Below are 27,635 nucleotides of genomic sequence, written 5' to 3' on the forward strand. Positions count from 1 at the left end.
CATCTTTCACAATCTGTTACTAAAGAGATTTTAAGAGAATCAGAATCTTTTCCAGTATAGAAATTAGGCCAAAGGGATTCTGTAAAAGATATATCAAAATTATAAAGATCTATCATTCAAATTATAGAAGGAACTTCACCTAACTCATAGTCTAGAAAAACACCAGTCTTATTGGGTCTTACTACTGTCATTAAAAATTGGATTTTCTTAGGACCAAGGCAACACAATTCCCCTCAATATATTATCCAATTGCCCAGAATTCACCCCAAACTAACAGTCCATTCTGCCAGGTCCTAGGATGGCAGCTTCAACAAACCCCTAACATCCATTTAGTCTGTTTCCATTTCTGTCTCCCAGTAATGCCTGCCAGTGTGGTATGATTTTGAACAGTTGATTGTAAACTAGTGATTCTTGGAGAGAAACAGCATATTTATAAGTTACCAGTGGGAGTCTAAAATGACACAACCCTACATGGAGGACAATTTGTTAATATCTCTAAAAATTACAAACACATTTATAAATGAAGTATGGGACATCTACATAATTGAATACTATATCACTTTAAAAGAGAATAAAGCAGCTCCTTGTGCACTAATATGGAAAGACAGATAACCGAGACAGATTGTTAAATGGAAAAGTATGATCTATTTTGTCTAAGAAAGAGGGACTAAATAAGAGTACACAGCATTTGCATTTGTTTTTGTAGAGAAACACTGGATTAATACATCACAAACTAATTAAAGTGATTACCTGTGGGAGGGTAGAAGGGACAGCAGTGGGAGTAAGACTGAGATGTAAATCTTGTTTTATGGTTTTGAGTTTTGAACTATGAGGACACATTCATATTTTTTAGATCTAAAGGTGGGAAAAAAAGAAAGTGTTTCTTGAAACAGTAAGTCACCCACCACTGATCAGGTAATTCAAGAAAACAGGAAAGCCTTGCTGGGCCCTGAATTCATGTACACACTCCTTACATTTAGAAGTGGGCCCTAGATATTCATATTGTTTACTTTTTTCAAAGTTTCCATTAAAAAAATACTTTACTTATATATCTATTTTGTCTACTAAATTCCATAGGAGAATTATCCTAAAAGTAAGCTTAATTTGTGTTTTCTGTTTGGTTTATTTAAGATATTAACCACTTAATATTAGTAGTAGTAATAATAATAGCAAATATTTCCATGGAGCTTAGCATAAACCAGACGCTGTCCCAAGCATTTTTTTTTTTTAAACATATCTTTATTGATTTCAGAGAGAGGAAAAGAGGGAGAGAGAGATAGAAACATCAATGATAAGAGAGTCATTGATCGGCTGCCTAGCCCACAACCAGGGCATGTGCCCTGACTGGGAATCGAACCCCTATCTCCTGGATCCTAGGTCGATGCTCAACTGCTGAGCCACCCCCGGCTGGGCTGTCCCAAGCATTTTAATTATATTAGCTCAGTCAGTCCTCGCTACAGCTGTATGGTATAGGTTTAACATGACCACAGCTTTGTAGATGAGAAAACTAAGGCCCAAAGAGGTTACTCAAGGTCACTTTACTGGTGAGTCAGAGTTCAAGCTCAACGGCCTGACTGGAGGCAGTGCTCTCAACCACTTACTCTGCTGATCCCTGAGAAAACTGTCTTACTAACTAGAAACAAACTTGAGCCCTTTAAAATGATGTGCTATTTACTATGCAATAACCCAGGGTTTCTCACAGCATTGGTAACATCTGGGGCTGGATAATTCTTTGTTGTGGGGACTGTCTTGTGCATTGTAGGATGTTTAGCAGCATCCCCGGTCTTTACCCACTAGCACCCTCCCAGGTTATAACCAAAAATGTCTAGACATTGCCAAAATGTCCCCAAAGGGGTAAAATCACCCAGGTTGAGAACCTCTGCCATAACCCCAACCCCTTAATATGTCTCTTAATTATTTAATTTTAGAGGATTCTTTTCAAGAAATACATCTCATTGTGAAGAAATATTTATCTGAAGTTTGGTTTCTTTTCCTTCTGTTAAGTTCAAATCAAATTACATGTCACATTTTTATGAAAATGCAAACAGAGGTTATCTCCGAGTCACAGTTTTTAGGTAGTTTACTTTCTTCTTTATACCCTGATTCGTTTTTCAAAATTTCTACCATGCTCTTGGCATCAGGGGGGAATATGTCATATTTTAAAAGACTAGACCAATTACCATTTACTTGGGTATCAGCTTCTTCCCTGGAATCTAAAGACCCTGACAATCACTTCCCAGCTATCAGTTTGGAGGTTTCTGGGACATTTCCTCCTTGCCAGGCCCTGCTTTCCTCCCCCGTCCTTCATCTTCTTCTCAGTTAGTTTATTCAGTGGAACTTAATGAGGATCTATTTATATAAGAACTTATTTTAGAAAGACACCAGAATACTTGCTGAGAGATGTGTGCTGTGTCTGTGTGCCAACCATTGGACTGTAACCTGAGCCAGTTAGAAAAACCCAGGTTCTCAGATAGGTCCTGTCTAAGTACCACTTAGCAGAACAGAACCTCCTGAGGGATCCTCTCCAGGGTGAATGGCAGGGCTGGTCTCTGCCAGGGGACATTCCAAAGAAGGAGAGTGCTGAATTCATTCATTAAAACAAAAATGCTTACTGATAAGCAGGGACAATTCTTATTTACCCCGGGATCATGTGTGTATTTATGGATTCATTTCACAAATGCTTATTAAGCTCCTATGTGTACAAGGCACTCTGGCATGTGCAGGATGTTAGGATTATGGAAGATTTGGATTTTCTTCTTTTTGTGTCTTTGTATTTCCTGGTTCCTCAATTTCTGCAAATAATTTCAACTAAGTGAAAACGACACTCTCTTAAATGTGGTATGAAATCACAAATAATTCGTATGTAATTCATATTTATGTGATTTTTAAAAACCAAGGGTAATTTTTATAGGAAAAAAAAGTTCCGGTCTCATGGTCATGTGTTTTCATCTCAGCTCAGTCAGCCACAGCTGGCAGTAGGCGTTGGGGAGTCAGGGACTACTTGGCAGTAGATTTTGTTCTAGCTCCAGCCCCAACACTAACAACCTTTGTTACTTTGTTGGGTAATAGCTCCGCCATGGCACCCTTGTGTCCATATACACAAAGGCTTGGACCCAGCCTTCTCTGAATTTTCAGGCTGAAAAGCCCTGCCATCCTCCAGGAATGCCAGAGGCCTGGATGCCTGCAAGGAGCTGACTGGAGGCCACCTGGCACTTAACTCCCTATGTCCCCTAGGAGGCTGTCATGAGACAGTTTCTCATGCTCTGTGGGTTCTGATGGGGTATGGGTTTTCTGCCTTACATCCCTCACAAAAGGGGGCTCCTCAACAAAAGGGTACCCCATAACTTGCATTGTAGTCATCTGGCCCCTTGTGTTTCCGGGTTGTCCTTTTGCATGTGTGGGACAATGATCTTGGGGAACTGGGACGTTTGGCTTTTTCTTTTCACTCTCTATGTAAGCAATAAACTGTCTAAATCTAAACATGCTCCATTGTATCTTTCCCAGAACAATCTGTTAGGCCTTGGCCTTACCTTGTCTAGTGCGTGCACTTGACACGTTTGGTGTCCAACACGGGGCTAGTAAAGTTACAATGCTCTTTTAAGACCTGGCCAAGGAGGAGATAAACCGATTTCTGCTATCTAGTAGCACATGGTCTGGCTAAGTGTATGTGTGTGGGAAGAGGGTGTGGCCAGGGGAGGATATTCCCACTAGGGGACCTGCAGTTCAGGTTAGGACAGATAAGACTAGCAGTGCAGAGGAGTAGGGTCTCCCCACAGGCCTGTCTATTTTGTCAATAAGTGGCCACTGAAAACTGAAAGTGTAAAACTGCGCTTTCCGTTAGAACACCCCCCCACTCCCCTCCCCATCCCCGATTTCCTGAGCTCCAGCCACTGCATGATTCCTGGAGTGCCTGTGTGAAATCTTTAGTCTCTGTTTCTATAAAAAAGCAACTAATAGTTTGGGGCAAGGATTGCAGGAAAGAGAACAAAAGAAAGTGATTCTGTGAGTGAGAAGCCTGTGAGCCCATCTCCTCCTACAGACGGTTGCAAAAATGTGAAACCAGTAACAAATGTTTAATTGTGAGTGTTCCCAAAGTGTTAGGAAAATTCCTCTCCAAAGTTTTCACTGTATAATGTCTTGTTGATTGGCCAGCTGAAGGTCCCCAACAAAGTTCAGAGTGGGCTGGTCAAGTGGTTTTCTGGAAACAATGTTGGTGGAATGACAACACTGAATCCCTCCCTCTGGCAGACAAAGAAAAACTGCTGTCTTTTACCAACTGAAAAGCAGAGTGTTCCTGAAATAAAAGTTGCAATCCTGGGCTCTTCATGGGGTTTTTAACCCCTTCCTCCCCAAAGCTGATAAGGTCATAAAATCCTTTTGGAAAATAGACAGTGAGACCCCTCCAAAACTGTGACACAATACATTTCTGGTGTTTAAGCCACTCAGTTTGTGGTACTGTGTTATGGCAGCCCTGGCAAACTAACACGGGGGCCGAATGCAGGAATACAGGCATCCAGAAGGATGAGATGCCATAGGAACTTTACTCTTGTTTGTATCAATTAGCCCATGGTTAAAAGTGGTTTCCTTATATGTTGTTTTGCTTAAAGTTGCAGAACCTAGTGACATGTTAAGTGGGAACTTACTGAATATGTATATATATAGAGAGAGATTTAAAAATTGGCTCGTGCAATTGTGGAGGCTGGCAAGTCTGAAATTTGCAGGGTAAGCCAGAAGACTGGAAATTCCAGCAAGAGTCATAGTTGCTGTCTTGAGTCTGAAGACAGCCTAAAGGCAGAATTCCTTCCTCTTCTGGGGACTTTAGTCTTTTCACTTAAAGGCGTTCAACTGATTGGATGAGGCTCACCCACATTACGAAAGGCAAACTGCTTTACTCAAAGTCTACCTTCACAAGATCATAGCCGAGCCAAGTTGATATATAAAGGTTCACAGTGGATGAGCCTTTTTGAGCCAATACATACTCAAGTGGTTGTAATGGATACTGCTGAATGTATTCCATTGGAAGCATTGTTATCTGATGGGGGGGCACACTATTCCAAGACCCTTCCTTAAGTGAACTGTGCTACATGCTACATATCCAGATACTCCAAGAGCATCCAATCAGACAATGGTGCCACCTCTGTAGTAAAAAGTACCCAGCAGTGGGCAGCTCTCTGAGGCATTAGCTGGACCTTCCATGCCCCTAGGTGATCCCCAGGCAGCAGGTGCCATTGAAAGATGGAATGGACTCTTAAAGGAAAAACTGAAAGATAACTGGATAACCAAGACTCAGCTCCCAGTGGAGCACACACTTAAGGAAGTTTGGACTTTAATGTGGTGGTTCACCAAAAGGGTACCTCGCATTTAAACAGAATTTTTCATTATAATTTGGGGAGGTGGGAAGAGGCCGAGATAGGCTGGAAGAGACCCAAGCTACATTATTAACTTTTCTCACTCTACCATAGTTTCTAACAACTCCAGGGCCCACTCCTAGGATGAAGACTCCCTTCAAGTGCCTGCCTGAGGAAACTCAAGGCTGCCAAAAGAATTTGCTGTTTGTTCCAGCCAACACCTGAAGATTGGGCCACAGCCTCCCAGTCTCTGTGGGATGATAGGAATTTAACTTCATAAGATAAGCACTATTTGGCAAACCCAGATGAGTTTCACAGGAACCAAGCCTCCCTTCCTGCTTTTGTAATGTTTCACATCCCTGGCTTTCCTCAAGTCCCCACTGTCCTCCTCCTCACTCCTTTATGTTCCCTTTAAAACACCCTCTGTTCCATCAGAATGGAGTTCATCTCTTTCTCCTGTTGTCAGTAGTTTCTGAATAAAGTCAATTTTTCACCACTTTAACTAATACCTTTGACAGTTGCATGTACTTTGAAAACTCAAAAAGTACTACTTAAGCCAAAAAGTGGAAACAACCCAAATATCCATCAACAGATGAAGGAACAAACTGTAGTATATCCCTACAATGGAGTATTATTCAGCCATAAAAAGGAAGAAAGTAGTGATACTTGATACTTGCTACAACATGGATGAACCTTGAAAATTCATGCTAAGTGAAAGAAGCCTTTCATAACAGACCACATATTGAATGAATCCATTTATGTGAAATGTTCATAATAGGCAAAGCCAGAGACAGAAAGCAGATTGGTGGTCGCCAGGGGCTGATGAGGGAGGTCAGCTGCATGGGGAATGTAGGCATTACATACGGAGAGAGGTTTCTTTCCGAGGTGATAAAAATATTCTAAAATTGATGTGATGGTTGCACACCTCTGTCAATATACTAAAAACCATTTAATTGTTAAATGGGTGAATTGTATGGTATGTAACTATATCTCAGTAAAGTTGTTACAAAAAAAAAAAAAAAGAACATTAAAATCATCTAAAAATTTCCCCCTAAAAAACCTGATACTGCATTTCGATGTTCTGTTCTCCTACTTGGTGAACTATTTAGTGCACTGATAGTGGGCTTCTTAGGGAGAGTGTCAGCACAGCAAAACAACACTAACACAGCAAGTAAACAGCCCTGAGGACAAAAGTGAGCTCACAAATACCAAGTACTGTTCTGCCAGTGTCAACAAGCCTGACCCTAAAGCTGGCAGCCATCAGTTGGATAAACAGGCAGATGCAACTTCAGGCACAGGCCTCTCTTTTGATGCCAGAAAGAAGGCTCATTCAGGGTCAAAGGTGAAAAGGAGTCCAGCAGGGACAGTGGTGTCAAAGTGTTGTCAGGGGTTTAGCCCCAACCCCCTCACACAAGTGAAATTCACATATCAAAGTGACAGAAGGTGCTAAATAATTAACAGCATACTCAGGTTCCCCTTGCTCCAAATTTTGACTTGAATGATCTCCTCCAAGATCAGACCAAGCCAATGGCACCATTTGGACTCATGATGAGCAAAACCACTTGTATTTTTTATTATGAATATTTTAATGTGGATAATTAAAGAAAATAACATAAACACCCACGTACCCACTCTCCAGAATTAAGAACTGTTTATATTTGTCATATTTGCCTCACATCTTTTTAAAAATGAAAACATTTCAGATACAAATTCCCCTTCTTATCCTTCCCTTTCCTTCCCGCCACAAAGCGATTACTATCCTGAATTTGAAGCATAGCCTTCCTGTCAATGTTTCTATAATTTTACTGCATATACATAACCAATGATGGCTTATAATATTTTTGTGTGGTTTTTATTTTATAGAAACACTATTCTACTGTACATATCATTCTATACTCAACTTTGTTTGAGTTCTATATTGATACATAAAAATCTTGTGCATTCATTCTGACTGTTGTATAGTGTTCCATTGTATGAATACTGCAATTTATTTATCCTATGGATGGTCATTTAACATGTTTCTCAATTTTTTATTTTACAAACAAAGCTGCAAAAAAAAATTTTGTGCATGTGTGCAGCCATTACTTCAATAACCAAAAATATGTTCCTGTGCAAGAAGGCAGAACTGTCATAAGTTACCAGGCAGTTGGACAATAAGAATTTCCTTCTGATTTTGAAATTTAGAGAAACAATAGGCTGAAGGTAGAGGAAGATCCAAGAAAAGGCATTGCCTTGGATGACCTCAGAGAGGCTGTCAGGAAAGAAGAAGCACTGTCCACCCACCACCTGCAGCCCTCACACACCCAGAAGCAAACCTCAGTATGCTGATCACACCTTTGCCTAAAAGCTGGGCTGGGCTGGAGTGAAGCAATGAAAGTATTTCAAGAACAAGCAATAGATGATCAGCAACAGATGCAGAACTGAAGAGATAATGTCGACACAGAGGTGGACATTGAAAGTAAGGACCCAAAACTAGACATAAGTACAACAGAAAGGGCCATCAGAAGACCTCAAAACATGTTGGACAAGGAAGCACTTGGTCAGACACCTGTTTATCTTCTCTCCATTCTTTTGCTGTTGAACTATGCCCGTGCAGGGTGAAGCCAGAAGAACTTCTGGTGGAGGTCCATAGCAGTCCTGCAATAAAAATTAAGTCTTTCTTCTAGTTCTCACCTCAAGACTCCAAGACCCCTGCACAGAGGCAATTGTCACTACCAATTTCTCGTGTGTCTTCCCAGAGATACTTTATGTACATACAAATATATAAATGCATATATACCTCACTTTTTAAAATTCACATACGATGGCAATTACATAGTTTTTCACCTTACTTTCTTTCCATCTCTTAGCAAGCAATTCCTGTTAATACCCATAGATCTCCCCTATTCTTTTTAATGGTTGCATAAAATTTCATCATATGAATGTATTATAACTTATTTAATTAGCCCCCTACTGGAACATGGAAGTCATTCTAATCTTTCCCAATCAGAAATATTGCTACCTTGAATATGCTGGAATATTCCTTTATGTGTAAGATAAAAATTCTGGCATTGCAGTTGATAAGTTGGTATGATTCATGTTTTTGGCCTTAACACCTAGTTTCAAATTTCCCATCCCCGAACTTAAAGGCAGTACACCTAATTCTGCTATAGCCTCAAGGGCACCTGTAAATGTCTGCCAGATGAGACTGAAAAACACTTAAGCCAAGTCAGGGTAACTGGAGGCTAATCTCTGGAAGGCTTGAGAGTAATGTGAGTTCTGAGGAAGAAAATCCATTTAATCAATGGTATTAGCCAAACTGAAGAAAGAATGTGTTAACAGAATAAGAGTGGCCATTACAAAACCCAGAAGAGGGGAGCCAAATAGCAAGAATTTGGCAGCATTCATCTCTCAAGAGACAGATACTTAATGTAATGGACAGACACCAGGGAAGCATATTCAGGTTTCTCCAAGGCCTAGCTGAAATTTCCTTCCATACAAATATATTCCTTTAATTCTGGGGTCCCTGCACACCAGCAGTCCACTAAGGTAACTACTAATTTCTCTCCCCAGGTACCTGGATCCTAGGAAGAGGATATGGTGGGTTAAAGATAGCCACAGTTTCTTTGACATCCCTCCCATTAAGAAGCGAGGTCTATATCTTCTCCAGAGTCTGGATGGGCTCTGTAACAGCTTTGATGGGCAGAATATAGTGGAAATTATTCTGTGCCAGTTTCCAGGCCCTTAAGAAAATGGCAACTTCTACTTTTATCTCTTGGGACATTCACTTTGGGGAAAGTCAGCACTATGGAAGAAGTCTCACTATCCAGAGACCACCACACTGTGAGGAAGCCCAAGCTAGCTACATGGAGAGAGAGAGAGAAATGCTCAGCTGTTCTGGCAAAACCATCCCAGGCACCAAACATGCAATTTAAAAAGCCATCTTGGAAATTCCAACCCTGGCAGATGTTACACGGAGAAAAACTGAGGAAGCCAGCCAAAACCAAGACCCAAGGTTCAGACATATGGCCCCAAATAAGCTATCCTAGTGATCTTCAGCTATTCAAACTGAAGTCCCACTCCACTGTGAAGTAGAGATGAGCCATTTCTGATGTGCACAGCCCAAATTCTTGACCCACAAATCATAGGTATAACAAAATGTTGTTTTAAGACACTATGTTTTGGGACACACACATACATAGAACCAAAGAACTAAGACATAACTAGAACTTGAACACCAGAACCCTTTCAGAAGAACCCTTTCTTGTCCAGAAAGATCCAGTGTTGATGCCCATTTACCATAAACAGACAAGTTCCAAGGTCCGCCAATTAAAATTTGCTTCACCAGCACTTCTGCATACCTGTTCCCCCAAACCCCTTAGAAACCCTTAACTTACTCCAACAAGCAAAATGGATTTGAGGCACTATTAGGTCTCCCATCTTCTCGGTTGGGGCCTTCTTGATCAATAAACCTTTCTTTACTAAAAAAAATTAACAGAATACACATTCTTTTCAAGCACACATGGAACATTCTCCAGAACAGATCATAAATAAATTTAAGAAGACTGAAATCATATTGAGGATTCCAAGATGGCAGAGGATTAAGTGGAAGCTATACTGACACTCTTCCAGGAGAAAACTAAAATTACAACTAAAATATAGAAAAACCATCCTGAATAATCAACTAAAGACTAGCTGGAGAGCACCCTTATAACGAAGGACCTAAAGTAGAGACTGGTAGGAAGTGCTAAGGAGCAAGAGGGCTAGCTGGGCTCCCACTGGCAACAGCTAAAGTCCCAGAGGGACATCTCAGCTGTGGGGGGTTCCCACTGAGAACTCTGGGGTCTAAACCCCAAGCTGAGCTCCCCAGCCCAGAGCATCAGAACTAAGAAAGGTGCCCACATAACATATGACTGTGAGAAGCAGTGAGGTTTCTGTTTGCCAGGGATAGATGGCTAGAAATGCAGGCACCCTCTTAAAGGGCCAATGCACAAAGTTTTGTGTGCAGCCACTCAATTTGGGCTCCAGCAGAGAGAGGGCAGAGTGGACTAGAGCGGTGTGAGGAGAATCCAGGATTGTGGGCTCTGGAGATAGAGCTCACAGGGCAGCCATCTGGATTCCTATGCTGAGTCATTCCCCCATACTGTAGAGGACATTTTTCTCAGGCAGACCTTTGCCAGCCAGGCAGCTTTTGCCTGGAGGGGAAGCAATTGCCCCAACCATTGGAAAAACCTCTCTACCCACCCTGTGGAGTTTATGCCTTCCTGTGGTCTACAGCCTAAGGCTCTTTAAGAGATCAGATTAATTAGCCTGCAGGCAGAGGCAGACCTCTGGGTGCTTTGAGTCTTTGCCTGATCTGTTTCTGGACCTGGGCCTTGGAAAAGCAGACTTTGGTGTGCATCTTGGTCCTGTCCAAATGCACCCAGCTCCAGCAGAGGGAACCACAAGCTGTGGGTTGTGGATACGTCCAAACAGGGTACTCAAGGCCAGTCACAAACAGCATCTGACATTGGCCTGCACCAAAGACAATCCAAAAGACTGGGAGTCCGAGCACATCTACCTAATACATAGAAACAAATCCAAACAGGCAGCCAAAATGGAGAGACAAAAAAACAAGCCCAAAATGAAAGAACAAGATAATTCTCCAGAAGAAGAGCTAAATGAAATGGAGATAAGCAATCTATCAGATATAGAGTTCAGAATACTGATTGTAAGGGTGCTGAGAAAAGATATGGAAACTATGACAGAAATCAAGAATGACATAGCAGAAATAAAGAATACATTGGAAGGAATAAACAGCAGATTAGAGGAAGCTGAGGATCAGATCAGTGAATTAGAAGATAGGGTAGAAAAAATTACTCAATCCAAACAGAAAAAAACAATTAAAAAAACAGGAGGACAGTTTAAGGGGGCTGTGGGACAACATGAAACATAACAATATTCGCATCATAGGAGAACCAGATCTAGAAAGTAAACAAGGGTTAGAGAACCTGATTGAAGAAATAATGGCAGAAGACTTCCCTAACCTGGTGAAGGAAAAAGTCACATAAGTTCAGGAGGCAGAGAGAGTACCAAGCAAGAAGAACCCTAAGAGGCACAGCCCAGACACATCATAATTAAAATACTAAAAATTCGAGACAAGGAGAGAATCTTAAAGGCAGCAAGAGAAAAGCAATCTGTTACCTAAAAAGGAGCTCCCATAAAGCTGTCAGGTGATTTCTCATCAGAAACTCTATAGGCCAGAAAGGAATGGCATGAAGTATTCAAGGCAATGAAAAGCAAGGATCTGAAACCAAGACTACTCTATCCAGTAAGGCAATCATTCAAAATAGATGGTGAAATAAAGAGCTTCCAAGACAAAAAAAAAAAAGGCTAAAGGAGTTTATCACAACCAAACCAACATTGCAAGAAATGTTAAAGGGACTGCTGTAATAAGAAGTAGAAATATATATAGAGAGAAACAAAGGCATAAAGAATTAAAATACCGTCTGGCCAGCATGGCTCAGTGGTTGAGCATCAACCTAGAATCCAGGAGATCACAGTTCAATTCCCATTTAGGGCACATGCTTGGGTTGCGGGTTCGATCCCCAAGCAGGGGGTGTGCAGGAGACAGACAATCAATGACTCTATCATCATTGAGTTTCTATCTCTCTCTCCCTTCCTTTCTCTGAAATCAATAAAAATACTTTTAAAAAAAGAATTAAAATGGCAACAGATAAGTGCCTATCAATAATAACCTTAAATGTGTTAAATGGAAACAGTGGCCCTAAATGGATTAAATGCTCCAATCAAAAGACATAGGGTAGCTGAATGGGTAAGAAAACATGACCTAAGGATATGCTGTATACAAGAGACCCACCTCAGAACAAAATACTTACACAGGATGAGAGTGAAGGGATGGAAAAAAATTTCCATGCAAACAGAAATGAAAAAAAAAGCTGGGGTAGCAATACTCATATCTGACAAAACAGACTTCAAAATGAAGGCTATACCAAGAGACAAGAAAGGTGACTACATAATACTAAAGGGATCTATCCAACAAGAGGATATAGCCTTATAAACATATATGCACCCAATATTAGAGCATCTAAATATATAAAAAAAACTTCTGAAGGACTTTAAGGGAGAGATCAACAGCAATACTGTTGGGACTTTATACTAGGGGCCTTTAACACCCCACTGACTTCACTGGATAGGTCTTCCAGACAAAAAATCAACAAGGAAACAGTGGCCCTAAATGACACACTAGATCAGACGGATTTAATTGACATTTACAGAACATTCTACCCCAAAGCTTCATGCTTCTCAAGTGCACATGGGACATTCTCAAAGATAGACCACATGTTGGGACACAAAACAAGTTTCTACAAATTCAAGAAGACTGAAATCATATCAAGCCTCTTCTCAGACCACAATGGCATGAAATTAAAAATCAACAACAGTAAAAACACTCAAAAACATTTAAACACATGGAGGCTAAATAGCATGTAATTAAATAATAAATAGGTTACCAATGAGATCAAGGAAAAAATAAAAAACTCCCTGGAAACAAATGAAAATGAACATACAAAAACCCAAAATCTATGGGACATGATGAAAGCAGTCCTGAGGGGGAAGTTCATAACACTACAAGCATACCTGACAAAAATTAAAAAAACTTCTGATAAACTCTCTAACCCTAAAACTTAAAGACTTAGAAAGAGAACAAGAAAAGCCCAGAGTAAGCAGAAGGAAGGAAATAATAAAGATCAGAGCAGAAACAAATGACAAAGAGACTAAAAACACAAAAGACCAATGAAATCAAGAGTTGGTTCTTTGAAAAGATAAACAAAATTGATGAACCTTTAGCCAGGTTCATTAAGAAGCAAAGAGAGAGGACCCAAATAAACAAAATCAGAAACGAAAGAGGTGAAGTAACAACTGACAGCACAGAAATACAAAGTATTGTAAGAAAATATTATGAATAACTATATGCCAACAAGCTGGACAATGTGGATGAAATGGACAAATTCCTAGGAAAATACAATCTTCCAAAGTTGAGTCGGGAAGAATCAGAGAACCTGAATGGGCCAATAACAGCTGATGAAATTGAAGCAGTAATAGAAAAACTCCCAGCAAACAAAAGCCCTGGCCTTAGTGGCTTCACAGGGGAGCTTTACCAAGCATTCAAGAACTACCACCTAGCCTCCCTCAAACTATTCCAGAAAACTCAAAAGGAAGGAACACTTCCAAGCTCTTTTTACGAGGCTAGCATTAGTCTAATTCCAAAACCAGATAAAGACACTACAAAGAAAGAGAATTACAGGCCAATATCGCTGATGAACATAGATGCTAAAATCATCAACAAAATATTAGAAAATAAGATCCAGCAGTATATCAAAAAGATCATACAACATGACCAAGTGGGATTTATTCCAGGGATGCAAGGCTGGTACAATATTCACAAATCAATAAATGTGATACATCATCACAAACAAATTGAAAGACAAAAACCACATGATCATATCAATAGATGCAGAAAAAGCATTCGACAAAATCCAACACCCATTTTTGATAAAAACTCTCAGCAAGGTGGGACTAGAGGGATCATACCTCAACATAATAAAGGCCATATATGACAAACCTATAGCCAACATCATACTCAATGGGCAAAAACTAAAAGCATTTCCTCTAAGAACAGGAACAAGGCAGGAGTGTCCACTTTCACCACTCTTATTCAACATAATACTGGAAGTCCTAGCCACAGAGAACAGACAAGAAGAAAACATAAAAGGCATCCAAAATGGAAAGGAGGAAGTATAACTCATTATTTGCAGATGACATGATATTGTACCTAGAAAATCCTAAAGACTCCACCAAAAAACCTACTAGATTTAATAAATGAATTTGGCAAGGTAACAGGATACAAAATTCACACCCCAGAAATTGATGGCATTTTTACATAGCAATAATGAACTCTCAGAAAGAGAAACTTAAAAAAAAATCCCATTTGTCATTGCAACAAAAAATTAAGATACTTAGGAATAAACTTAACCAAGGAGGTAAGTTTATTACTGTACTCGGAAAACTACAGGATGTTGCAAAAAGAGATAGAAGAAGATATAAACAAGTGGAAGAATATACCGTATTCATAGACTGGAAGAATTAACATCATTAAAATGTCCATACTACTCAAAGCAACCTATAGATTCAATGCAATCCCTATTAAAATACCAATGGCATATTTCCCAGATCTAGGACAAATACTCCAAAAATTTATATGGAACCAAAAAAGGCTCTAAATAGTCACAGCAATATTGAGAAGGAAGAACAAAATTGGAAGGATCACAATACCAGATATCAAGTTATACTACAAAGCCACTGTAATCAAAAGAGCCTCGTACTGGCACAAGAACAGACATACAGATCAGTGGAATTGAACAAAGACCCCGGAAATTGACCCAAGCCATTACACTCAATTAATATTTGACAAAGGAAGCAAGAGCATACAATGGAGTAAAGACAGTCTCTTCAATAAATGATACTGGGAAAATTGGACAGAAAAAATGAAACTAGACCACCAAACTTACACCATACACAAAAATAAACTCGAAATGGATAAAAGACTTAAATGTAAGACATGAAACCATAAAAATCCTAGAAGGAAACATAGGCAGCAAAATCTCAGACATCTCTAGAAGCAATATGTTTGCTGATACATCTCCTATCAAGGGCAAGAGAAACAAAGGAGGAAGTAAACAAATGGGACTACATCAAAATAAAAAGCTTCTGCGCAGCAAAAGAAACCATCAACAAAACGAAAAGGGAGCACACTGTATGGAAGGATGTATTTGCCAATGACACATCTGATAAAGGGTTAATATCCAAAATACATGAGAAACTCATACAACTTAACAAAAGGAAGACAAACAATCCAATTAAAAAATGGGCAAAGGACCTAAATAGACACTTCTCCAAAGAGGACATACGGATGGCCAAGAGACATATGAAAATATGTTCAACGTTGCTAATCATCAAAGAGGTGCAATTTAAAACCACAATGAGGTATCACTTCACACCTGTCAGAATGGCTCCATCAACAAACCAACAAACAAGTGCTGGCGAGGATGTGGAGAAAGGGGAGCCCTGGAACACTCCTGGTGGGAATGCAGACTGGTGCAGCCACTATGGAAAACAGTATGGAGTTTCCTCAAAAAATTAAATATGAAACTGCCATTTGACCTAGTGATCTCACTTCTAGGACTATATCCTAAAAAACCCTAAACACCCATCAGAAAGAACTTATTCACCCCTATGTTCGTAGCAAAACAATTTACCATAGCTAAGATCTGGAAACAGTCCAAGTGCCCATCAGTAAATGAGTGGATAAAAAAGCTATGTTATATTTACACCATGGAATATTATGCAGCTGTAAAAGAGAAGGATCTCTTACCCTTTGGGACAGCCATGGATGGAGCTGGAGAGTATTATGCTAATTGAAATAAGCCAGTCAGAGAAAGACAAGTATCACATGATCTCACTCTTATGTGGACTATAATGAACAAAATAAACTAATGAACAAAATACATCCAGACATAGAAGCATGTAACAGACTGACGAATCTCAGAACGAAGGCAGGGGTGGGAGAGTGGGTGGAAAGAGATTAATCAAAGAACTTATATGCATATATGCATAACCCAGGGACACAAACAATAATATGGGGAAGGCCTGGGGGTGGGGCGGATGCGGGGTGGAGGGGATCAATGTGGGGAAAAAGGGAGACATCTGTAATACTTTCAACAATAAAGATAAATTTAAAAAAAGAAATCATATCAAGCATCTTTTCTCACCACAATGGTATGAAACTGGAAAATTCACAAATATGTGGAGATTAAACAACATGCTACTGAACAACACTGTGTCAAAGAAGAAATCAAGAGACATAAAAAGATACTTAAAGACAAATGAAAATGGAAATACAATATACCAAAACTTAAAGGGAGGGGTGCTCGAGAAAAGGAGGCTGGAGCCTCAAATGTCCAAGTGAGGAGTTTAAAGCTGATTCCCCAGACCTGTGGCGATTCCTGAGCAGAGGAGCAATATAACCAACATGCTCTTCCAGGCACTGATGTGGCAGAGGTGCATGAGCAGATTGCAGGGGCAGATCAAGCAGCAAGGGAGACCAAGCCCAGACACCATTTCTTCCCAGAGTCAAGACAGGGATGTTCATGCTGCCAGCTGAGCAACAGATAAGCAAGGAAGGTGACCTGCTGGAGCTGCTGGAGCTGAAAATAACATCCTTTGTGCTGGGCAGACAAAGCCTGCCAGGTTCGGGAGGTCACAGATCATCTGGCCTTTGATGCTGATGTCCAGTAGAAAGTGGGATTGGAAGTTTTAGGACAGGGGTGGGGAACCTTTTTCTGCAAAGGGCCATTTGGATATTTATAACACCACTCGAAGGCCATACAAAATTATCAACTTAAAAATTAGTCTTCTATATTTGGTCAAACATTTAATTAACTTACCCCTAACGTGATGGCTGGAACTGCTTCTCTTTGGTGAGGCCTTGCCAGTGTCAGACCAAATAATTTCTGCCCATGGGCTGGACGCTCCCCACCCCTGCTTAGGTGAAGGATGCAAAAAGTGGTAAAAGCCAAAACTTAAGGGATGCAGCAAACCAGTCCTAAGAGGGAAGATCATAGCAATAAATGGGTACAATAAGAAACAAGAATGATCTCATACAAACAACCCAACTTTACACCTCAAGGAACTAGCAAAAAGGAAAGCAAACTAACTCAAAAGTTAGTAGAAGGAAAGAAATAACAAAGATCACAGCAGAAACAACTGAAATTGAGACTAAAAAGATAACAGATCAGTGAAACTAAAAGCTGTTTTGTGGGGGGGGGGCAGGGTTAAGATAAACAAAAGAGACAAGCCTTTGGCTAGACTCACCAAGAAAAAAGATAAGAGGACTCAGACAAATAAAATCAGAAATGAAAGAAGAGATGTTATAACTGATACTGCAGAAATACAAAGGATCATAGGAGACTACTATGAACAATTTACACACCAACAAACTGGGCAACCTAGAAGAAATAGATAAATTCCTAGAAACATACAAACTACCAAGACTGAATCATGAAGAAGCAGAAAATCTGAATAGACCAATTACTAGTAAGAAGATATAAGCAGTAATCAAAAATCTCCCAACAAATAAAAGCTGAGGACCAAATGGCTTCACTGGTGAATGCTACCAAACATTTAAAGAAAAATTAATACCAATCCTCTTAAATTCTACCAAAAAGTAGAAGAGGGAACACTTCCAAATGAATTTTATAAGGCCAGCATTTTTCTGATACTAAAACCAGACAAGGACACTACTAGCAAAGAAAATTACAGGCCAATATCCCTGACAAATATAGATGCAAAAATCCTCAACAACATATTAGCAAACCAAATGCAACAATACATTAAAAGGACCATACATCATGATTACGTGGGATTTATCCTAGGGATGCCAGGATAGTTGAACATTTGCAAATATTATACACCACATTAACAAAATGAAGAATAAAAATCATATGATCATCTCAATAGACACATAAAAAGCATTTGACAGAGTTCAACATCCATTTATGATAAAACTCTCATGAAGTAGGTACAGAGGGAAACTATCTCAACATAATAAAGGCCATATATGACATAAAAACAGACACATAGATCAATGGAACAGAATAGAGAGCCCAGAAATAAACCCATGCATATATGATCGATCAATTTACAATAAAGGAGTCAAGAACAGACAAGGGGGAAAGGACAGTCTCTTCAATACATGGTGTTGGGAAAACTGGACAACCACATGCAAAAAAATAAAACTGAACCACTAGCATATACCATACACAAAAGTTAACTCAAAGTGAATTAAAGATTTGAACATAAGACCTGAAATCATAAAACTTCTAGAAGAAAACATAAGTGGTAAGCTCCTTGATATCATTCTTGGCAATATTTTTTTTTAGATTTGACATCAAAAGCAAGGGTAACAAAAGTAAAAATAAACAAGTGGGACTACATCAAACTAAAAAGCTTCTGCTCAGCAAAAGAAACCATCAACAAAATGAAAAAGCAACCTCCTGAATGGGGAACATGTTTGCAAATCATGTATCTGATAAACGTTAATATCCAAAATATGTAAAGTACTCATACAACTCAACAGCAAAAAAAAAAATCTAATTTAAAAATAGGCAGAGGATTTGAATAAACATTTTTCCAAAGAAAATACACAGATGGCCAACGGGTACGTGAAAAGGCGCTCCACATCACTAATCATCAGGGAAATGCAAATAAAAACCGCAATGATATCACCTCACACCTGTTAGAATGGCTATCATAAAAAAGACAAGAAATAACAAGTGTTGGTGAGAATGTGGAAAAAAGGAATCCTTATGGACTACTGGTGAGGCTGTAAATTGGTGCTGCCACTACGGAAACAGTATGATAGTTCCTTAAATATATTAAAAATAGAACTATCATAGGATCCAGCAATTCCACTTCTGGGTATTTACCCAAAGTAAATGAAAGCACTGACTTGAAAAGATATATGTACCCCTATGTTCAATGCAGCATTATTTACAATAGCCAAGACATGAAAGCAACTTAAGTGTCCATCAATGGACGAATGGATAAAGCAAATGTGATATATATAATGGAATATTTCAGCCATAAAAAGAAGAAAATCTTGCCATCTACAACCACATAGATGGACCTGAGAGCATTATGCTAACTGAAATAAGTCACACAGAGAAAGACAAATACTGAATGATCTCACTCACATGTGGTATCTAAAACAAAACAGAATCGAACTCATAGACACAGAGAACAGGTGGGTGGTTGCCAGAGGCAGGGGGTGGCAGGGTGGGCAAAATGAGTGAAGGGGGTCAAAAGGTACAACCTTCCAGTTATAAAATAAATAAGGCCTGTGGATGTAATGTAGCATGGTAACTATCATTAATGATGCTGTATTATGTATTTGAAAGTTGCTGAGAGAATAGAGCTTAAAAGTTCTCACCGCGAGAAGAATCAAGATGGCGGCGCAGGTAACAGCTGCACCCGCCGCCTCCCGCAACCACATCAAAACGACAACTAAAATACAGAACCACCATCACTCAGAACCCCCGGAAATCTAGCTGCACAGAAGCCCCACAACCAAGGACCTGAAGAAGCACGGAGACCGGTAGGAGGGGCGGAGGCGAGGGCAAATCAGGGGCTGGATCCTGGAGACCAGGCCCCGGGCCCACACCCAGCACCTTGGGGTAAAACCGGGAGGGAATCTCAGCGGCGGAGGTTTCCCGGAGGAGCGAGGGGACCCAGGCCCACATCAGGCCCCCAGCCCAGGGCTCCAGGGCCGGGAAGAGAAGTCCCCACAATTTCGGGGTTTGAAAAACAGCGGGGACTGTCGCTGTGGGACATGGAGGCTGCAGGAGCCCCAGCAGCTCCTCTCAATGCGCCCACACACGGACTGACCCAGACGCGCCCCCTCTGAGCCCATCGCGGGGAAGCAGCTAGAAAGGACCTGGGACACTTGGGGAGGAACTAACCTGCCTGAGATCCGGGCGAGAGGTGGAGGGGCAGCTTCCTCCCAGGCAGAAGGGCTGGCAGAGGCCATGGCTCCTGTGGTGAGTCCTCCCACACAGCCGGCAGGCAGGCGCTATATTTGAATCACCAGCACCTGACTCACACCTTTGGCCCCGCCCGTGATTCCCGGAGGCCCCGCCCCTCCCCACCTGCAGCTCATCCGGGCCATTTTCAGTGGCTTTTCTGTGCAAGTGGCCTCTTGAGCCTTATGCTTAGGACTTTCCTAAAATCTCTCAAACAAGCAGCAGCGGGCCCCATACGGCTTGATAAGTGGCCCCAGGCCTGGAACTAGCGGCAGCCTGCACTGGCTCATAGCTTGGCCTCTCCTGGGTAGCAGCCAACTACTGTTTGCTGTGCAGCTCATGCTGGGTGGCCCTGGGCAAGGCACTGGCAGAGGCTGACTTTGCCCCTCCCGGGAGGCCCCAGAGACAGTGCACCTGGTGGTCAGACTCGACCACGCTGGATTACAACCCTACCACATCCACGAGTGACACACACAAGGGGCACACTCGATGAACACCAAAGCTCCACTGAAGTAAATCCTGCTCCACAGAGGTGTCTCCAGCACAGCAGCTCTTTGGCTGTAGTTTCAGCTGGTCCTCACAGCTGACTGGCCTGAGGGTCAATTCCTCCCAGTGACGCCAACAGCAACCAAGGCTCAACTACAACAGATCAGAGCACACAGCCCACACAGGGGAGCACCTAGAAGACCCAGCTCAGGTGACTGGGGAGGCTGAGCCACTGGACCCTATAGGACACCTACTACACAAAGCCACTCTACAAATTCCAGGAGACATCGCACCTCTACCTAAATACATAGAAACAAACACCTGGAAGCAGCCAAAATGTGGAGGCAAAGAAACATGTCACAAAGGAAAGAACAGAAGAAATCTCTAGAAGAGGAACTAAATAAAGTAGATCCAAGCAAGCTAACAGATACAGAATTCAAAATTTTGTTTATAAGTATGCTTAAGCATACTATTACAAAAATTACTGAGAAAATCGATAACATAATAAAGTACCAATTTGAAATGAAGACTACACAAACTGAAATGAAGAATAATTTACATGGAATCAACAGTAGAGTAGAGGACGCTGAGAATCAAATCAGCAATTTGGAACATGAGGAAACAAAAAACACCCAACCAGAAGAGAAAAAAGAAAAAAGAATCCAGAAATATGAAGATAGTATAAGGAGCCTCTGGGACAGCTTCAAGAGGCCAAAATTCATATTATTGGGGTGCCAGAAGGGGAAGAAAGAGCAAGAAATTGAAAATCTATTTGAAAAAATAATTACAGAAAACTTCCTCTACCTGGGGAAAGAAATAGACTTACAAGTCCAGGAAGCATAGAGGGTCCCAAACAAGAGGAACCCCAAGAGGCCCACAGCAAGACACATCATAATTAAAATGCCAAAGGTTAAAGACAAAGAGAGAATCTTAAAAGCAGCAAGAGAAAAGCAGTTAGTTACCTACAAAGGGAGCACCCATACAACTGTCAGCTGATTTCTCAACAGAAACCTTGCAGGCCAGAAGGGAGTGGCAAGAAATATTCAAAGTGATGGAAAACATGGAACTACAACCAAGATTACTCTACCCAGCAAAGTTATCATTTAAAATTGAAGGTCAGGTAAAGAGCTTCACAGATAAGAAAAAGCTAAAGGAGTTTATCACCACCAGACCAGCACTACAGGAAATGTTGAAGGGTCTTCTTTAAGAAGAAGCTAATGAACAAAAGAATCTGACAAGCTAAATAGATCCAGAGACATTGATGCATGCAGCAGACGACCATATTTCAGAGGAAAGAGGGAAGGTGGGTGGAGGGTAGGAAGAGAATAACCAAAGAAGTTATATGCATAACCCATGGACACAGTCAAGAACAGGGTGAAGGCCTGGGGAAGGGGTGGGAGCAAAGTGGAGGGGGTCAATTGGGGGGGGAAATGGGACACCTGTAATACTTTCAACAATAAAGATTAATTTAAAAAAAAAGTTCTCATCACAAGAAAAATTTTGTAACTATATAAAAAAAGCATGACACATAAAATCATCAGTATGTGTGCAGGGCATTAGGGGCGGGGGGTGGTCAACAATCCAGGAAGTCCACCATAGGAGCTACAGAATAGATAACTGATTTCATCATTCTTAGGGGTGGCATCTATAAAAGACACCAACCTAATATAAATCAGATAAATTTAACATATATTCACATTTCATTTTTCCAATGCTCTTGACATTACTTTGGTTAGGAAAGAGAAAGGAAGTAGCATTTATGGACTAACATGATTTACACATGTCCCAATTCCCACACGACCCCCTTAAGTCCTACAATGCTCCCTAAGCTGACTTGACTTTTATGTGGGATATTCAGTTTTTGACAGCTGAGGGTGCAGGGAACATTATGGTCAGGTGCTCCCATATCAATTCCACTTCTCTTCCTTGTACAATGGACACCTGGTTTAGAGGGAAAGACCCCAACCCCAGCTTTAGGGATGAGCCTGCATGAGTCTAAGCTAATTAGAATATTCCTGTGGCCACTATGATGTGTTCAGGAATGGGCAATTAACCCAAGCCAGTCAACTAACTTCTGCAAGACAGCAGAGCCAAGAGAACTGCAGAAAAACAAAGCTATTGTTTTGGTGATCTAATGAATCTCTAGAGAAAACTATACCTGAAGGGCACCCAACTATTAGACTTTGTGGTTATATGAACCAATAAAGCTGCTTTATAGTTTAAGCCAGTGTGAGTTGCAACCACATGAATTTGAACTGATATAAAATGGGTTGCTGGAATGCATGCTATTCCTCAATAGAATTATTAACTGGGTTTTATAGATGTGCAGAACTCTGCCCTTTATTAACTCACACCGGCCACATGTAGTGTATAGGAAGGGCTAATATCTTTCCCATGGGACAGCCCAGGTTCATATGACTCCAGATCTTTGGGATATAAAGGCTGGAATAAAGGTTATCCTAAATCCTAGCTTGGCCTCTCCTTTAAAAGGTCACACATAGTTGGCTTTCTCCTGCTTCTTCCTCTTCCTCCCAGGGCCATCTAGAATTTCTTTAGTAGTTACTGTTCTAGAGAAAATCCTCAGCAAAACCTCCCAGTAATCTTCCCTTGAGAAATGATGAAATCCTTAGCCTCCATCCTGGACCATTCACTGGGCCTCTCAAATTTCTAGAGGTAAAATCAAGCAGAGGAAGTATACAGGACTCTGGTTTCGTGGATTATTTAGTTCCTGAGAGCTATGCTCAAAGGGAATAATTTTTTAATCATCTCTGAGTAACTTAGGACCAGCCCACCAAGTCTCAGAAACATGAGCCCAACAGGGAAGGTCCCAGAGGAGGCAGCAGCAGCCTGGACAGGTGCAGAGAAACTGTAGTCAGTTTAGGCCTTCAAACCCTCAGAACTATTTTCTCCCTCATCCTCAACTCCCACTCCAGCTTTCTCTGGAGGATGGCTCAGACACTACTACACCCAAGTTTCCATCACCTGAGGCCCTCTCCTGTCTAATTCACCCTACTGGACACACCATAACCTGGACAGTATCCCTTAGAAGGCAGCTTCACCCCATGTCTGCTCAAGAGCCCACCATGGACATTCAGAGGAACCAGGGCTCTTAATCTCCTCAAAGGCCTGTCCTATGCCAGTTCCCACAGCTCCTCCTCTTTTTTGACTACTGCCCAGCACAGCCACACGGTAACCAGTCCAAGGCCGGAAAAGGGGAAGGTCAAATATGTAATGGAATGACTCCATAAAAGAAGCCATGGGCATGAGAATACAGGAGCAGAGCAGGGCTGTTGAGGACAGGACATTGTGGGCATCACTCATTCATAGGGTCACCAGGAGCTGGAGCCAAGTCAATGGAATGTAACACACACACACCCCCATTCCCCCAAAGGAGTATATAAACCCCACGAGGGTGTTGACTTTATCTTATGGAATCCTAACACTTGGAAAAATGCCTGGAGCAGAGTGCGTGCATTAATTCGATTCATTTCCTAAAAACTTCTCCAGCTTAACCAATATTGGGTTTCCCAGTCTCTGTCCATTGACAGGGGGCTATCCATTCATCCCTGTCTCATATCAGTGCTCCATTGGATAATCCTTCTTACTGAAAATAAACTTATTTATTCATTTATTTCATCCTTGCCCAGGGATATTTCTTCCATTGCTTTTCAGAGAAAGTGAAAGTGAAAGTGAAAGGAAGGGAGAGAGAGAGAGAAACATTGATGTGAGAGAGACACATGGATTGGTTGCCTCCTGCACATGCCCAGAGTGGGGTGGGGATTAAGCCTGCAACTGAGGTAGGTGCTCTTGGCTGAAATCGAACCCTGGACCCTTCAGTCTGCAGGCCCACTCTCTAACCACTGACCCAAGCCCGCTGGGGCTGGAAATTGATTTCTTAATAACAAAAACAGGAGCCTTTTCCTTAATGTCTGTGATTTTGCTTTCACTCCCTGAGAAGTGACACCTTTTCCCCCCTAAGGGTCAATTTACCAGGCTAATTGCTAAATCTCTATAATCCTCTTGAAGCCATTTCCTTTGGAAGAAGTCTGTGGTAGCCAGTATAAGCCCAGAATTAAATAGTGGTTCTATAACATCTGGCAGCCTAAACAGTTGCTTCTGCCGTTGTTACCAAGACAGTTCCCTCCTCTCTCAAGCTCTGACCACTTCAAACCGAGCCTCCCGAGCCACCTCCTTTCTGGTGCCCTCCTAATTCTTAACACTCCTCGACCTGCTCTGTTCAGTTCCCAGTGCTGAACCCTACATAGCCCCAGCCGGGTGCCCAGCCAAGTTGGCACGCTCTTCACGTTTTGTCCAACACCTCCCCATCCCAGCCTCTCGGTCGCAGCGCTCACTCGCCCCCTGTCCCCACCGCGAGCCCCGCGCGCTCACCTGGAGCTGGTGCAGGTGCAGGATGTAGCCGCGCCCCAACAGCTGGAACAAGAACTGCAGCTGCCCTGGTCCCGAAAGCTCCTCCGGGCTCCGCAGCCTCCGGTGGCCAGGCCCGGTTTCCGGAGCCTCGGCAGCCTCGGCCGCGGGGAGGGCGTTGGGGAGCGAGGCCTTGGCTCTGGCCCCGCGTGGGCCGGGGCCGAGGCGGGCCGCCCGCGTCCCCAGCAGCGCCCACCGCAGCCTCGCGCAGCTCACCGCAGCAAGGCGAGCCATGACCACGCCGCCGCGCCTTTGAGCCGCGAGTGCCGAGCCCCGGGAACCCGCCCGGAGACGGAGCAGCAGGGGCGGGTCCAAGGGCACCGGGCTCCCGGGGAGGGCCGGGCAAAGGCCGGCCAGGCCCCTTACCGTTCCCTTCGCTCGCGGCGCCCACTCCCTCCCACCGGACTCCGCGAACGCACCGAAGGGGAAGGGACCGGCCAACACAATGGCCGAAGATGCGCAGGGGCGCTTGGGGAGACCCGGAGAGCTCCGACGGCGGCCGCCTCTTCCGTGACGCCCCGCATCGCACTTCCGAGAACTCCTAGAACTTGAAGTTCGCTTGGTCCGAACTCCCAGCAATAGTGCAAAAGATTCTCGGAAGTCCCGCAGGCTCCGGAGGCCGGGAGGCCCCACCCAGTGCGGCGGCCCTCGCCTCACCTTCGGGGTCGCCACCGGGGACCCGCTGCTGAAATTAAACGGGCTTTTCTTAAGGCATCCTACACACACACACACACACGCGCGCGCGCGCGCGCGCACACACACACATCACGGAGTCCCAGCACTGAGGGAAGTGAGAAAATAAAACGCAACGGCCCAGTGTCCGAGGTCATCTGATTCCTGGAGGGGAAAGTCAAACAAACAAATTTAAATAGGCTTTTAAAATGCAATTCTGCCCAATGCCCTTGGCGCTCCTCACCCCTAACCCAGCCCCAAGTTGGCGAAGGCCGGGTTTTTCACACTGCAGGCTGAGACCACTTAGCGAGTGCAAGCGGAATTATTTTTCAGTAAGATGAAAAACAACAAAATAGTACAGAAAATATTGCAAGAAGCAAAAGTATTGTTTCACGAATTCTTTGTTTCATATATATTCAAAGTATACTCTTCAAAAAGTAATAAAAAACATGATTTATACAAATATAAAATAAACACAGGATCAAAGATTATTCAACCCATTAGTGACACAACCAGCAAAATAGTGAGGCTTGTTCTAAGAGCAGTGGAAGAGTTTATTATTTATAGGCAGCCAGAGGGGGGGAAAGGGCATATTAACTTCAAAGGGACAATTAGATTGACAGCTGATATGACTGGGTGTGGATTTCTTTTTACTTACCCCTTAGGGGTCATAGAGTTTCTTGAATCTGTGACTGCATGTCTTCATCAGTTTGGGAACTTTTCTGGGCATTATCTGTTCAAACATTGCTACTTTGGGGGGCAGTAGGGAGAGCACCAGGGGTTAGACCCATGGCGTCAGACGGGACCTGAGTTCAGCAACCTCTGTACTTGAGCTCTGCCTAAGAAAGAATTCAGAGCCAAGACTCAAACTATAAGAGAACATTTATTTAGAAACTCACAGAAACAAGTTACAGAGGCAAAGGAAGGGCCTCTGGAGCTTAGAAGTGAGGAAGGTAAAGGGGGGGAGAAGGAGGGGAAAGGCAGGATGTGCTCCTAGGAGGGAGACCATGCTGTGTCCTCCGTCTTAAGGGTTTAAGGGTGGAGATTTTAGGGGAAGTCCCAGGGAAAGGTCTCAGGAGAATATCCAGCAGTTTTCCAAGTGTGTCCTTTTGGGGTTGTGGTGTCAACTGGCTTATCCAAAAGTCACACAGCAAGGACATTTTCTTTTGAACTTTCTGAAAATTTGTTTCCCAAAATGATGTCTGGCTGTTCATTATCTTGCTCACTAGAGTCAAGAACTTTAGTGAAAGTAATAATAATGTATTAAAAACATTAAATCCTGCCCTGACTGGTGTGGCTCAGTTGATTGGGCATCAACCTGTGCGCTGAAGGTTCTCCATTAGATTCTGGGTCATGGTGAGTTCGGTCCCTGGTCAGGGTTCGTACCAAAGGCAACAGGTTGATGTTTCTCTCTCTCTCTCTCTCTCTCTCTCTCTCTCTCTCTCAAGTCAATAAAAACATATTTTTTAAAGAATAATAATAATAAAATCCTTACATATATATAGCACCTTAATTTTTCTTTCTTTCTTTTTTTTTTGGGTGGGGGGGGCGGATCTCCAGAAGGAAGTATGATGTAGAAAATGTATAATTGAAGATATCCATGAATTCACTACAAGGACAAATTGTGTGCATAAAATTTGGGTTGAGATGGGAGAGTAGATAAAACTGAACTGATTATTTAATTAACTCATACACTTTGTGATTTTGAAAATTAAAATAAACAAAAAATTTCCAAACCTCCTCAAAGTAGAAAATTTATGTTTGCACTGCTTTCAATGTAACTATACAAAAAAAATCCCCAAAGTAAAAATCACCCATTATCCCACCACTTGAAAAATTTATATAAAGTAACAAAATGAAAGACCCCTGCTCTGCTTCCCCAATTATACTCCTTCAAAATGAAGCACTGTCCATAGTTTGGTGTATATTCTTTCAGGCTTTGTTCTATATTTATATAATTTTTTTTTACTGGTAGGTGAAAAAATATCATGTTGATACCTTAATGTGAATCCCTTTAAATATTATAAAGGCTTAGGGTTTTTTTAAACATGCTTATTGACCATTTCTCTTTCCTCTGTGAAGTCCTTAG

General features: G+C 42.0%; 1 protein-coding gene across 1 annotated transcript in view; it reads right to left on the bottom strand.

The window, feature by feature from the left end:
* CYP27A1 (cytochrome P450 family 27 subfamily A member 1) overlaps positions 1-25,108 on the bottom strand; it is a 33,467-nt gene extending 8,359 nt beyond the window's left edge. The window contains exon 1 of the mRNA XM_016196874.2: positions 24,839-25,108. Coding sequence (XP_016052360.2) covers positions 24,839-25,108 — 270 coding nt within the window. The remainder of the gene's footprint in view (positions 1-24,838) is intronic.
* Positions 25,109-27,635: the final 2,527 nt, after the last annotated feature.

Source organism: Miniopterus natalensis, chromosome 8 (genome assembly GCF_054644295.1).
Source record: "Miniopterus natalensis isolate mMinNat1 chromosome 8, mMinNat1.hap1, whole genome shotgun sequence".
In the NCBI taxonomy this organism is placed as follows: domain Eukaryota; kingdom Metazoa; phylum Chordata; class Mammalia; order Chiroptera; family Miniopteridae; genus Miniopterus; species Miniopterus natalensis.